Source organism: Jaculus jaculus, chromosome 9 (assembly GCF_020740685.1).
Source record: "Jaculus jaculus isolate mJacJac1 chromosome 9, mJacJac1.mat.Y.cur, whole genome shotgun sequence".
Classification (NCBI taxonomy): domain Eukaryota; kingdom Metazoa; phylum Chordata; class Mammalia; order Rodentia; family Dipodidae; genus Jaculus; species Jaculus jaculus.
In genome coordinates this window covers 77,891,048-77,903,083 of record NC_059110.1, presented here as the reverse complement: position 1 = coordinate 77,903,083, position 12,036 = coordinate 77,891,048, and the positions used below count along the sequence as shown (strand labels likewise).

Sequence of the window (12,036 nt, the reverse complement as noted above, 5' to 3'; positions counted from 1 at the left end):
CTCCTACCTCTGCCTTCTGAGTGCTGGGACTCTTAGTCTTACTCTCTCTTAAAAAAAAAAAGGCAATTGACCTTTCCCCCTAATTTAAAAATACCTGGTTTAGCCTGCATGGTGGCACACGCCTTTAATCCCAGCACTCGAGAGGCAGAAGTAGGAGGATCACTGTGAGTTCGAGGCCACCCTGAGACTACATAGTGAATTCTAGGTCGGCGTGAGGTAGAGTGAGACCCTACCTCAAAACAAACAAACAAAAATGTCTGGTCTATCAGACCCACAAGGCACAACCAACACTTTCCTTGGGTATGGGGAGATGCATGCTTTTTTCTTGTTATATCCTTCTTTCAGCCAGTGGAGTGAAGAAGATGAACTCGCTGATGCCAAGCAGAATTCAGAATGGATGGATGAGTGTCAGGATGGCATGTTTGAGGCCTGGTATGAAAAAATAGCCCAGGAGGACCCAGAGAAGCAGAGGAAAGTAAGACCTCACAAATAGAGTAATTAATCTGGGTGATTTGCTAGAAGTTTGGAGAAGGGTTGTGTCTGGGGATGCATGTGGACTGTCTCCTAAGAGGACTCTCAGGAGCATTCAGGACCTAAGTTTCTGCCTTTAACCTGAAGGGTATTCATACTGATATGCCCTGTCATAGTGGCTCCCTCCTGTAGAACTGGACTCAACAGCAGATTTGCTCTTGAGGTTGATGTACAATATTAAGTTCCAGGTTATTAATTTTTAGTGAGGAATTAGAATTGCTGAAGGGCTTGTACTCTTATGTTCTTAGACAAAACACACTCTTCCTGTAGGGAAGCTACATTCCAGTCAGAAGATTACCAGTGAGAATATGGGTGTGGTAGCAATCATCTGTTCTCCAAATGAGAGTCACATGCTCCAGGGGATAGAAGCATCAGGCTCTTGAAGACTGAGCTGTCCATTTTCACCTGAGGTGTCCTGTCACTACCACATGTGCCAAGCATCTGCTGGTTTGAAGCTATTGGTTTTCTATATATTGACTATACTGTATGTCAACTACTTTGCTCACTATAGTGCTGCAGTGTTGCTTGGATAGAGTATACCAACTGGGCCTCGGGACTTCTTGTATGCTAATACATGAGTGGGAGCCATTCTATGGTGCTCAGGTGCTTTGGCAGATTTTTTTCTACTAAAACATATCATCTACTACTGAATGGTGACTTCCTGATTTAATTCCTTATGTGCAAACTATAAAGATAAAATGCACTGCAGCCTCCAAGTACCTTCCAGTAACACAGTTGCTTGCTTATGTAACATTGCCCTTAACTCCCTCCTTTAGGGAAGTTAGTCAATCAGTCAGCTTGTTTGTTTAGAGTTTGTTTATTTGGCCCAGGCTGGCCTGGAACTTGCAGTTCTCCTGTCTCAGCCTCATGGGGCACATCACTATGGCCAATTAGTCTTTCTGAAAAATATTTCATTTTTATTTATTTATTTATGTGAGAGAGAGAGAGAAAGGGAGAATGAGAATGGGTGTGACTGCAGACAAACTCCAGAAACGTGCCACCTTGTACATCTGGTTTACATAGGTTCTGGGGAATTGAACCTAGGTCCTTTGGCTTTGCAGGCAAAATGCCTTAAGCCATCTCTCCAGCCCAGCCAACTAGTCTTAAGTGCCAGTAATCAGGGCTTCTTTTGCAGTCTATATGTCTATGAGTATTGCTGCTATCCAACCTTGTTCCAAAGCCAAACATCTAAGTGCTATTCTTGACTGTCCCTTTCACTCCCCCTCCCCATCAAATTGATCACCAAGACTTCTAACTCAGTCCCCTTAGTACTTCCCAAGTCTGCCTACTGTGTTTTCTTTTTTCTTGTCTTTTTTTCTTTTGTTTGTTTGTTGTTGTTTGTTTTTTGAGGTAGGGTCATACTTTGGCCCAGGCTGACCTGCAGGTCACTATGTATACAGTCTTAGGCTGGCCTCAAACTCACAGTGATCCTCCTATCTCTGCCTCCCAAGTGCTGGGGTTAAAGGCATGCATCACCATATCTGGCAAGTCTGCCTACTTTTCCCTGACCTGCTTACTACCCAGTCCCAGCCCTTAGTACCTGTCATAGGGTCACTTGAACAACTGTGTCACCATTTCCCAACTCTTATCTTGCTTTCATAAATCCATTCTTTGCTCCACAACTAGAGGAACATTCAGGATGCTCAAATCCATTTCTATTCATCTTCCATTTAAAAATAGGCTCATAACTCCTTTCTACCTTAACCTGGTTATTCCCTCTCTGTACTGTATTCTACATTTTAGATTATTGCCAATTTCAAGATCCCTTCTCATACTCCTTTCTTTTTTCATTTTTTTCAGTGCCTGGGATCAGACTTAGTGCCTTGTACATGCTAGGCAAGGGCTCTACTGTTGAGCTACACCCTAGCTTTTGTCTTGCTCACTTTCTACAGAAGCAAAGCTCCTGTAGAACTTCTGTTCCTTCTGTTTGATGTACTGTCACTTTTATATCTACCTGACTATTATCTGTTTGTTCTTGGTCACGCTGAGTATTGTCTCCTTTGGAAAACCTTCTTTGATAGCCAGTACTTGTTGATAGTATTGTCTGTGTCCTCTAATCTTATTGAATTTGCCTGTCAAAGTTCTTACAATATCATACGGTCATGATCTGTTGCTTGAGGAAAATCCCAAGTAGGCATCTTGCTCATGGAGCTTCAAATTCTAGCACCTAATACTAAGCTTGGAAGATTAAATACCCAGTGAATGAGTGGATTACTGAATAATGGCCATATGAGAAGACTGTTGGTTGATTGTGTTCATTTCCCCTTACAGATGCACATGTTTATTGCCCGCTACTGTGACCTATTAAACGTAGATATCTCTTGTGATGGGTGTGATGAGATTGCCCCCTGGCATCGCTACCGCTGTCTGCAGTGCAGTGACATGGATCTCTGCAAAACTTGCTTCCTAGGTAAATGTCATGGGTATGCCATGTGCATAAGTAGTGATTGTTTCTATTTTCTGTGGTCGTGCCACCTTTTAAAACTCTAATTGTGCTACACAGAGACACTACTCAGTGGTATTCTCTGACTCATTGGCAATTATTGGCTTTATTTCCCCTCATCTCAGTGATAACTCCATCTCCTATCCTGCTGGAGAAGTACTTGATATATACTCAAGACCAATGAATATATGGCTAGTTGAGTTTCTAGAAAATAATTCTTGCTTCTGAATCATACAGTGTTTACTAATCACAAAATACACATCTACACATAAAGAAAACTTCAAATATTCTTTAATATGCTTAATACAATGACTGATCTCCTAATGGAGACTGACACAGACTTCTCCAGGCATAGAGCTGATCATGTTAGCATCATACCTGGAAAACCTTCCCTATGGTCTGCATACTTCAAATTCCTTACCTTACTATCTCAGGGTCTCACAGCCTGGGCCCTTCCTGTCTTAACCCATCACTTAGAAGGTTGTTGCAACATGGGGAACAAAAGTAGTCAGATGTGAAGAACATTAATCAGGATCTCTATAAGAGCTGGAGACCCACTGGACTTCAGTGAAAGAGGGCAGAATAGCCTGTCTCCATGTCTGTTACTTGCTTACTCACTGGGGTTTATAAAGTCTGTTTTCACCTGTAGTTCTAGAGTGAAAAAATAAGAGAAGAAATCTGACCGCTGCTCAGTGCTTATTAGCAGGAACATACCTAAAGACATTTAACATCTGTCAGAGAAGGGGCTGTGGGATACAGCTCATAGAGTGGCATATAGACTTTTTCCTGACAAATGGCAATCATGATGGAAGTTGGGAATGCATTTGATCTGACTGTGGCACTGTAGAATGGACATGAGTCAACTGCACTGCTGCCAAAGAGTTCTGTGCTGAGAATAACACTGATATATATACTCAGAGCCACCAGGCCAGCATGTTATGGTCTCCAGAGGATGCTGAGGGCCCCTTCCTTCCTTAGCAGCAAATAAGTGGCACTAATGCTGGGGACTGGCTTGGTAACTCTTTTGTGAGCCTTCTGCTCCATCTACTTCATACTGCTGATTGTTCTCCAGGTGGAGTGAAGCCAGAGGGCCATGGAGATGACCATGAGATGGTCAACATGGAGTTTACCTGTGACCACTGCCAGGGTTTGATCATAGGCCGGAGAATGAATTGTAATGTATGTGATGACTTTGATCTTTGCTATGGATGCTACGCAGAAAAGAAATATTCCTCTTGGTATGTCTCAAATGACCTGTAGCTTTTTCTGGGTGTTTGTCTTAATTTATAAAGGGAGCATCTGACTTTTCTTGTGATGGGTTGAATTTGGGCTTCACAAATGAGAGACAAAAACTCTAACACTGTGCTATTCTCCTAGCCCTCTTTTATTATAAGGGCTTTTATTATAAAAAAGTTTCAAACATGTTCATAAGTACAGTAAAAACCCCTAAATACTCAGACTCAGCAATTAGGGAGAGTTTTATATATATTTATTCCTTTTTTTCTTTATTAAAATATTTTAAAGCAGATTTCACTCTTTTTCAATATTTTTATTTTATTATTTATTTGAGAGAGTGTGAGGAAGACAAGTAGCTAGAGAGAGAATGTGCATGCCAAGGCGTGTAGTCACTGCAAATGAAATCCAGATGCATGTGCCATCTTGGGCATCTGCCTTTACATGGGTACTAGGAATCAAACCTGGGTATTTAGGCTCTGCAACCAAGTACCTTAGCCATCTCTCCAGCACAGCTTTCAAATCTTAAATATTCTAAAGTTATAGGCATTATCTTGCATTACCAAAACACAGTGATCACACCTTGCAAAATTCCAAGTAAGTTCTTCCTTAACTTGGTTTCCATAGGCATTCTTCTGTAGGTTGTGAAGTATGGAAATGGTTGCCTAGGATTTGTGTTTGTTAATTTTTCTGGGGAGAGGGTGAATGCCTGTCTTTAAAATTTCAACAGCCACACCCTAGAGGTGACAATGCCTAACAGTGACCAAGCATGTGATCCCTTCAGGTCCTGGGCTCCTTTACAGAGCCTCACAAATGCTATAGGACTTAATAAAAAATATTGTGCCTTTGCAGCCACCTGCCAACCCACAGCATCACAGCCCACCCTATGGTGACTATTCGGATCAGTGACCGGCAGAGGCTCATCCAGCCCTACATCCACAACTATTCCTGGCTGCTCTTTGCCTCCCTGGCTCTCTATAGTGCCCACCTGACCAGCACAGAGGATGTGGATGGGGAGCGACTGGACCCTCAGACCCACAGTAGTGCTGCCACCCTACGGAGTCAGTGCATGCAGCTTGTTGGGGACTGTCTGATGAAGGCTCACCAAGGCAAAAGTGAGTATTTCTCATGTACAGGCTCCTGGGCCAGCCCTCAGCTGCTGGTAGAGGCAAAACCCAAGCAGCAGCAGAAGACCCTGCTCAGCTCATAGGCAGCAGTCTGGTGGACCACAAGAGGGGTTCATCTGGCCTGAAACTTAAGTCCCAGATCCACTTGAGAGAGTGACTGGCATAATGTAGCATTTAATTTTGCAATATGCTTACATGATGATCCCATAAAATATTAATAACCACAACTCTTGAAGCTTTAGATATGTAGTATTTTCAGTCTATAAAACTTTGCTCAGCAGCCTGGACTAGAGTGAGATACTACCTTGGGGGAAAAAAAAAACAACAACTTTGCTCAGGGAATCCAAACATGAGCCAGGTGTGGTGGTGCATGCCTTTAATCTCAGCACTTGGGAGGCAGAGGTAGGAGGATTGCCATGAGTCCGAGGCCACCCTGAGACTACATAGTTAATTACAGGTCAGCCTGGGTCAGAGTGAAACCCTACCTTGAAAAACAAAAGAGAAAATCCAAACATTTTTTTAACCCAGAGTGCAGATCTACATACAACTGTATTCTAGTTGAGAGGTATTTATAAATAAAATAGTTTTTCTAGGCATGGTGACTCACACCTATAGCCCTGGCTCTCAGGAGGTTGAGGCAGGAAGACTACAAGTTTGAAGTTACCCTGGACTACATAATAGGCCTTATATCAAAATGAAAAAAATAATGAGCCAGGCATGGTGGTGCACAACTTTAAACCCAGCACTTGGAAGGCCAAGGTAGGAGGATTGCTGTGAGTTAAAGTCTGAAACTTTAACTGAGACTACAGAGTGAATTCCAGGTTAGCCTGAGCTAGAGTGAGGCCCTACCTTGAAAAATAAAAATAAACCATACAAAAATCAGCTTGATTAGTTTTATTTTGACTTCACTGAGGAATGCTAGGGAGAAAAGAACTTAAATGTTAAACTTCTGAGATATCTAAGGATTTTTTTTTTTAAGATAATAGACTCCCCTTTCCTAGTTAACCTTAAGGAATCATATATATATATATATATATATATATATATATATATATATATATATATATATTTTTTTTTTTTTTAGGTAACAGATAGGTAAAATCAAGGCATCAGAGTAATTTTTCTGTCTGTCTACCAGTAGGAGTTGAGAACTCTAGGTGTGAGGCCCTACTAAAATAGCAAGTTTATGGGCCAGAAAGATGGCTCAACAGTTAAGAGTACTTGAGGGCCTGAGGAGACCTAAGAGACTCATGCAGGTTCAATCCCCAGGACCCACATAAACATCTGGGCATGGTTCTGTAGATCTGTAAGCCCAGTCCCACAGGGGAGCAGAGACCCAAAAACCACTGGAACTCATGAAAAAATGGCAGGCTTCTGAACCCTTGAGAGACTTCAGTTCAGGGCTGGAGGGATGGCTTAGTGCTTAAGGCATTTGCCTGCAAAGCCAAAGGACCCTGGTTCAATTCCCCAGAACCCACGTTAGCCAGATGCACAAGGGGGTGCACATGTCTAGAGTTGGTTTGTAGTGGCTGGAGGCCCTGGTGTGCCCTTTTTCTCTCTCTCTTTCTCTCTCTCCCTTCTTCTTTCTCTCCCTCCCTCCCTCTTTCTCTGTCAAATAAATAAATAAAAATAAAATATTTAAAAAATTTTTTTGGTTTATTTTTTATTTATTTGAGAACGATAGACAGAAAGAGACAGAGAGAGAGAATGGGTGCGCCAGGGCTTCTAGCCACTGCAGACTAATTCCAGATGTGTGTGCCCCTTGTGCATCTGGCTAACATGGGTCCTGGGGAATCGACCCTCGAACCGGGGTCCTCAGGCTTCACAGGCAAGTGCTTAACCGCTTAGTCACCTCTCCAGCCAAAAATAAAATATTTTTTAAAAGAGACTTCATTTCGGGCTGGAGAGATGGCTTAGCGGTTAAGCGCTTGCCTGTGAAGCCTAAGGACCCCGGTTCGAGGCTCGGTTCCCCAGGTCCCACGTTAGCCAGATGCACAAGGGGGCGCACGCGTCTGGAGTTCGTTTGCAGAGGCTGGAAGCCCTGGCGCGCCCATTCTCTCTCTCTCCCTCTATCTGTCTTTCTCTCTCTGTCTGTCGCTCTCAAATAAATAAATAAATAAAATTTAAAAAAAAAAAAAGAGACTTCATTTCAAGTAAGAACCAGCAGAAGAGTGATGGAGTGGACTGTAGGCAAGCACACCTCATCACAAGTGAGCTCATGAGGTGCCACTAGGGGGTGCCATGTACGTGTGCACACATTACACACACATAGAGGTTTATAAGTTTGGGTGTCTTAAGTGTTGCAGTTTTAGAAAAGTGCAGGTGTCCCTTGCTGTCTATCTGAAATTAGAAGTAGAATGGATGTAGACAGCAAGAGATTTTTTTTAATACTTATTCATTTATTTGAGACACACAGAGAGAGTATGGGTGCACCAAGATCTCTTGCCACTGTAAAAAAAACTCCAGATGCATATGCCACGTTTTCTGTCTGGCTTTATGTGGGTACAGGGGACTCAAACCCAGGCCATCAGACTTTGCAGCCAAGCACCTTTAGCCACTGAGCCATCTTTCTAGCCCTAGGGATGTTTTTGTTCAGCACTTGTGCATACGGTTTATATAGTCCTCAGCTAGCTGTTTCTGTACTAGTGAAGTGATTTGTAGCACTAGCAGGAAATTATTATGAATTTTAACCATTTTTTTTGCTTCCTTTTGTAGGCCTTAAAGCTCTAGCTCTTCTGGGTATATTGCCAGATAGTGACTCCACCTCAGAAAATCAGGCCTTACCAGCCATGACACCCACCCAGTCATCAGAGGAGCAGCTAGAAAAGAAAGCTTTCCAGCTTGCAGAAAAGCCAGCAGAGGCTGCCCCATTCGTGCACTGCAATGTAAGTAGCATGTCTTTGCCACACAGAGCCCCAGCTTGGTTCAGGGAGCCATTCACATGAGGAAGCACATAGAGACATTAAGAGCACAGAACAGTGACCAGGTTGCTCAGACCCTGCTCTGTCAGACCTTCACACATTACTATAATCTCTTTGCCTCCATTTTTCTTCTGTAGAAAGAGAGTGATAGTACTTACTTTGGCAACACGTACACTAAAATTGGAATGATACAGAGAAGATTAGCATGACTACTGCATTCAAGTATGACATGCAAAGTCATGAAGTGTTCCATATTTTTATTTTATTTTATTTTATTTATTTATTTTTAAATTTTTATTTATTTATTTATTTGAGAGTGACAGACACAGAGAGAAAGACAGATAGAGGGAGAGAGAGAGAGTGGGCGCGCCAGGGCTTCCAGCCTCTGCAAACGAACTCCAGACGCGTGCGCCCCCCTTGTGCATCTGGCTAACGTGGGACCTGGGGAACTGAGCCTCGAACCGGGGTCCTTAGGCTTCACAGGCAAGCGCTTAACCGCTAAGCCATCTCTCCAGCACCCGTGTTCCATATTTTTAAAAAAGGGGATGATAATAACGACACTTCTAATACAGTGTTGTGAAGAGTTAATGCCTTCTACCCTTTGAGGAAACATGTTAACTATTTAGAGCGTATACATAGTAAGTTTCATGTTAATATTAGCTATTCCCGTTACCTGCCTCCTGGTGGTTTTTGTTTATTGATTAATTGATTTTATTAATTGATTGATTGATTTTTGGTTTTCCAAGGTAGGGTCTCACTGTAGCTCAGGCTGACCTGGAATTCACTATGCATTCTCAGGCTGGCCTCGAACTCACAGCAGTCCTCCTACCTCTGCCTCCTGAGTACTAGGATTAAAGGTGTGCACCACCACGCCCAGCCTTATTTTTTTTAAATTTATTTTCTATTCCTCAAATAAATAAAATTTTTTTAAAAAAGAATTTATGCTGGGCGTGGTGGCACACGCCTTTAATCCCAGCACTTGGGAGGCAGAAGTAGGGGATCACTATGAGTTCAAGGCCACCCTGAGACTACATAATGAGTTGCAGTTCATCCTGGGCTAGAGAGCAAGATCCTATCTTGAAAAATCAAAAAATTAAAATTAAAAAACAGCTAAAGTGATTGCTTAGTGGTTAAGGTGCTTGCCTGTGAGACCTAAGGACCCAGGTTCGATTCCCCAGTACCCATGTAAGCCAGATGCACAAGGTAGCGCATGTATCTGGAGTTCGTTTACAGCAGCTAGAGGCCTTGGCGCACCCATTCATTTTCTCTCTCTTCTTCTCTCCCTCCCTCCCTCCCTCCTTCCCTCTTTCTCTCATAAATAAGTAAAATTTAAAAATATATTTACTTATGAGAGAAAGAGAGCACACCAGGGCCTGTTGACACTGCAAACAAACTCTAGACACATATGTCACTTTGTGCATCTAGCTATATATGGGTTTTGAGGTATTGAACCTGGGCATCAGGCTTTTGTAAGCATGCACTTTTAACTGCTGAGCCACCTTGCTAGCCATTTGGTGGTTCTTAAAAGGAGTGAACAAAATTATGCCACTAAGGATATTAGTTCCTAGCCCTTAGTAAGCAGTATATATCCATGGAACTGTCTTTATATTTAGCCAAGTAAGTGATATAAAAAGCTACTGTTCAACAAGTAGACACTATAGTTTACATGTAGTTGTATTTAAAAAACAAACAAACAAACAAGCTTTCTGGGTCCAGGCATAATCTGTGAATATAAAATAATAAAATATAAGTGAAACAACACAAGATTGTTTGTGTAGATGTACACAGGTTGCCTCCAGAGCTCGAATTTATGCTGTAAATGTCCCTGCCTTTGCCACTGGTGTTTCTGTCCTCGGCCTCATCAGGGAATCTGTGATCCACCTCTTGTGCTGATTACAGATCACCAGGATCCCATTATTGTGCATATGAAGACAAGCAAAGGGCTGGGGAAATGGCATAGTGGTTAAGGCATTTACCTGCAAAACCTAAAGACCCTGGTTCAATTCTCCAGGGCCCACATAAGCCAGATGATCAAGGGGAACATGCGTCTGGAGTTCATTTGCAGTGGCTAGAGGCCCTGGCATACCCATTTTCTCTTTCTCTCTATCTGCCTCTTTCTCTTTCTCTCTCAAATAAATAAATACAAATAAAAAGACAAGCAAAGATGGTTGGCAGAAATGTGAAAATTCCTGCTAGCTTCATTGTACCACTGGGCTAGCAGAAGATGGCTCATGTAATCCCCATGTTGTTTCTGAGCTTTCATCATTGTGGTCTGCCACACCCTGTATCCAAGCAGTACTTTAGCCTCCTATAGATTACCTGGCAGGAAGAGGGAATTCGATCCCTCGGTCCATCTGGAGGCAAAGGCAAAATCGGCAGTCCTCACCTCTTTGCCTGGGAGTCTGTATCTGTGTGCTCTCTGCAGCTTTGAGCAGCCTGCCCACAGCAGTGCTGTGCTCCCTAACTATCAGTTTGTTCTTGTGTTTATATCACTATGACTCGAGGATTATTTTCCTACTCAATAGATTAAAAATCTGTAACTTTTTATTATTTTTTGTTTTTTATGCTGATGTTGCCATTTAGGTGACAGCTCCTTCTAGCTGGTTTTTGTGTTCTCTTGATATATCGCTATTATTATTTGAACACCTTAGTTTCTGATGTAGCAAGATATTTCAAGCTTGTCTTAAGATTTTCCTACTTACAGATTACAATGACACCTTTTCCAAGGAGGTCCCAATGCATTCTTTTTTTTCTTGAATTAACTTCTTATTTTGAGTACCCTTCACACTAGCAGTTGGGAATATCCAGGGTATCTTCCTTTGGCTTAGTCTGTCTTCTAGAAGCACCATAGTTTTCTCCCCTCACTATACCCACAACAGGAACAGAGTTTACAGTAGAACTGCTCTAAGGATCATATTCCCTTGGAGCCCTAAGTACAAATCCTTGGATTTGAACTCTCACATGTTTCCAGTCAATCTCAGGTCAGTCCATTCCTCCCACCCCCATTGGCCTGAGATCATTTTGCTTTAAATAACTGAAAAACTAACCTGAAATAGAAGCGCCATTCAAAAAATTCTGGGGCTGGAGAGATGGCTTAATAGTTAAGGTGCTTGCTTGTAAAGCCAAAGGATCCAGGTTCAATTCCCCAGGACCCACGTAAGCCAGATGCACAAGGTAGCACATGCATCTAGAGTTTGTTTGCAATGGCTGGATGCCCTGGTGTGCCCACTCACACAGTCTCTTTCTCTCAAATAAATAAATGAATAGAAAATATTTTTAATTTTTTTTTAATTCTGCCTACAACAGCCTGAAGGCAATAAGGAGGCCCTGGGTGAGGTGGGTGCAGCTATAGTGTCCCTTTGTAGTCTTGTGACAACAGGAAAGATGAAGATTAAAGTTAGTCACTAGAACTTTGGAATGTGCTCTTCTCACAGAGTGCTACAGTGTAAAGTAGTATAGAGCCTGAGGATTCACTCCCACTCTATCCTCCTTAGGACCCCTTTTCTCAGAAGGGTAGGGTGAATGCCCAGGTAATGCTATCTTGAGAGAATGAATAGGTTAGCTGCCACTGGGAGGGGATAGTACCTGTCCCTTTGGCCTGACACATCATCTTTGGCCACAGAAAGTCAGTCAAGGTTGGCCTTCCCAGACTAGGAATTTAGCTGCCTTCATCACAGTCAGGAAACTTCCCTCATTGCTGCCTAAATTCTTCCTGTGAAATGCCTTGACAACAAGGCAAAGTGCCTATGTCCCAGGAGTGCAAGTGTTATTGGGGGATTTG

The 12,036-nt window shown here is 42.5% G+C and overlaps 1 protein-coding gene and 1 non-coding gene across 3 annotated transcripts in view; both read left to right on the top strand.

Moving 5' to 3' along the window:
- The window catches only part of Zzef1 (zinc finger ZZ-type and EF-hand domain containing 1), a 199,177-nt gene that overhangs the window by 141,798 nt on the left and 45,343 nt on the right, over positions 1 to 12,036 (top strand). For both annotated transcript variants that reach the window (XM_045159638.1, XM_045159637.1), the window contains exons 33-37: positions 346 to 475; positions 2,803 to 2,941; positions 4,047 to 4,212; positions 5,060 to 5,322; positions 8,050 to 8,219. In XM_045159638.1, coding sequence (XP_045015573.1) covers positions 346 to 475; positions 2,803 to 2,941; positions 4,047 to 4,212; positions 5,060 to 5,322; positions 8,050 to 8,219 — 868 coding nt within the window. The remainder of the gene's footprint in view (positions 1 to 345; positions 476 to 2,802; positions 2,942 to 4,046; positions 4,213 to 5,059; positions 5,323 to 8,049; positions 8,220 to 12,036) is intronic.
- On the top strand, positions 8,406 to 8,514 carry LOC123463782. Its single transcript, XR_006639166.1, has one exon. It is a non-coding gene; the product is annotated as a U6 spliceosomal RNA (small nuclear RNA).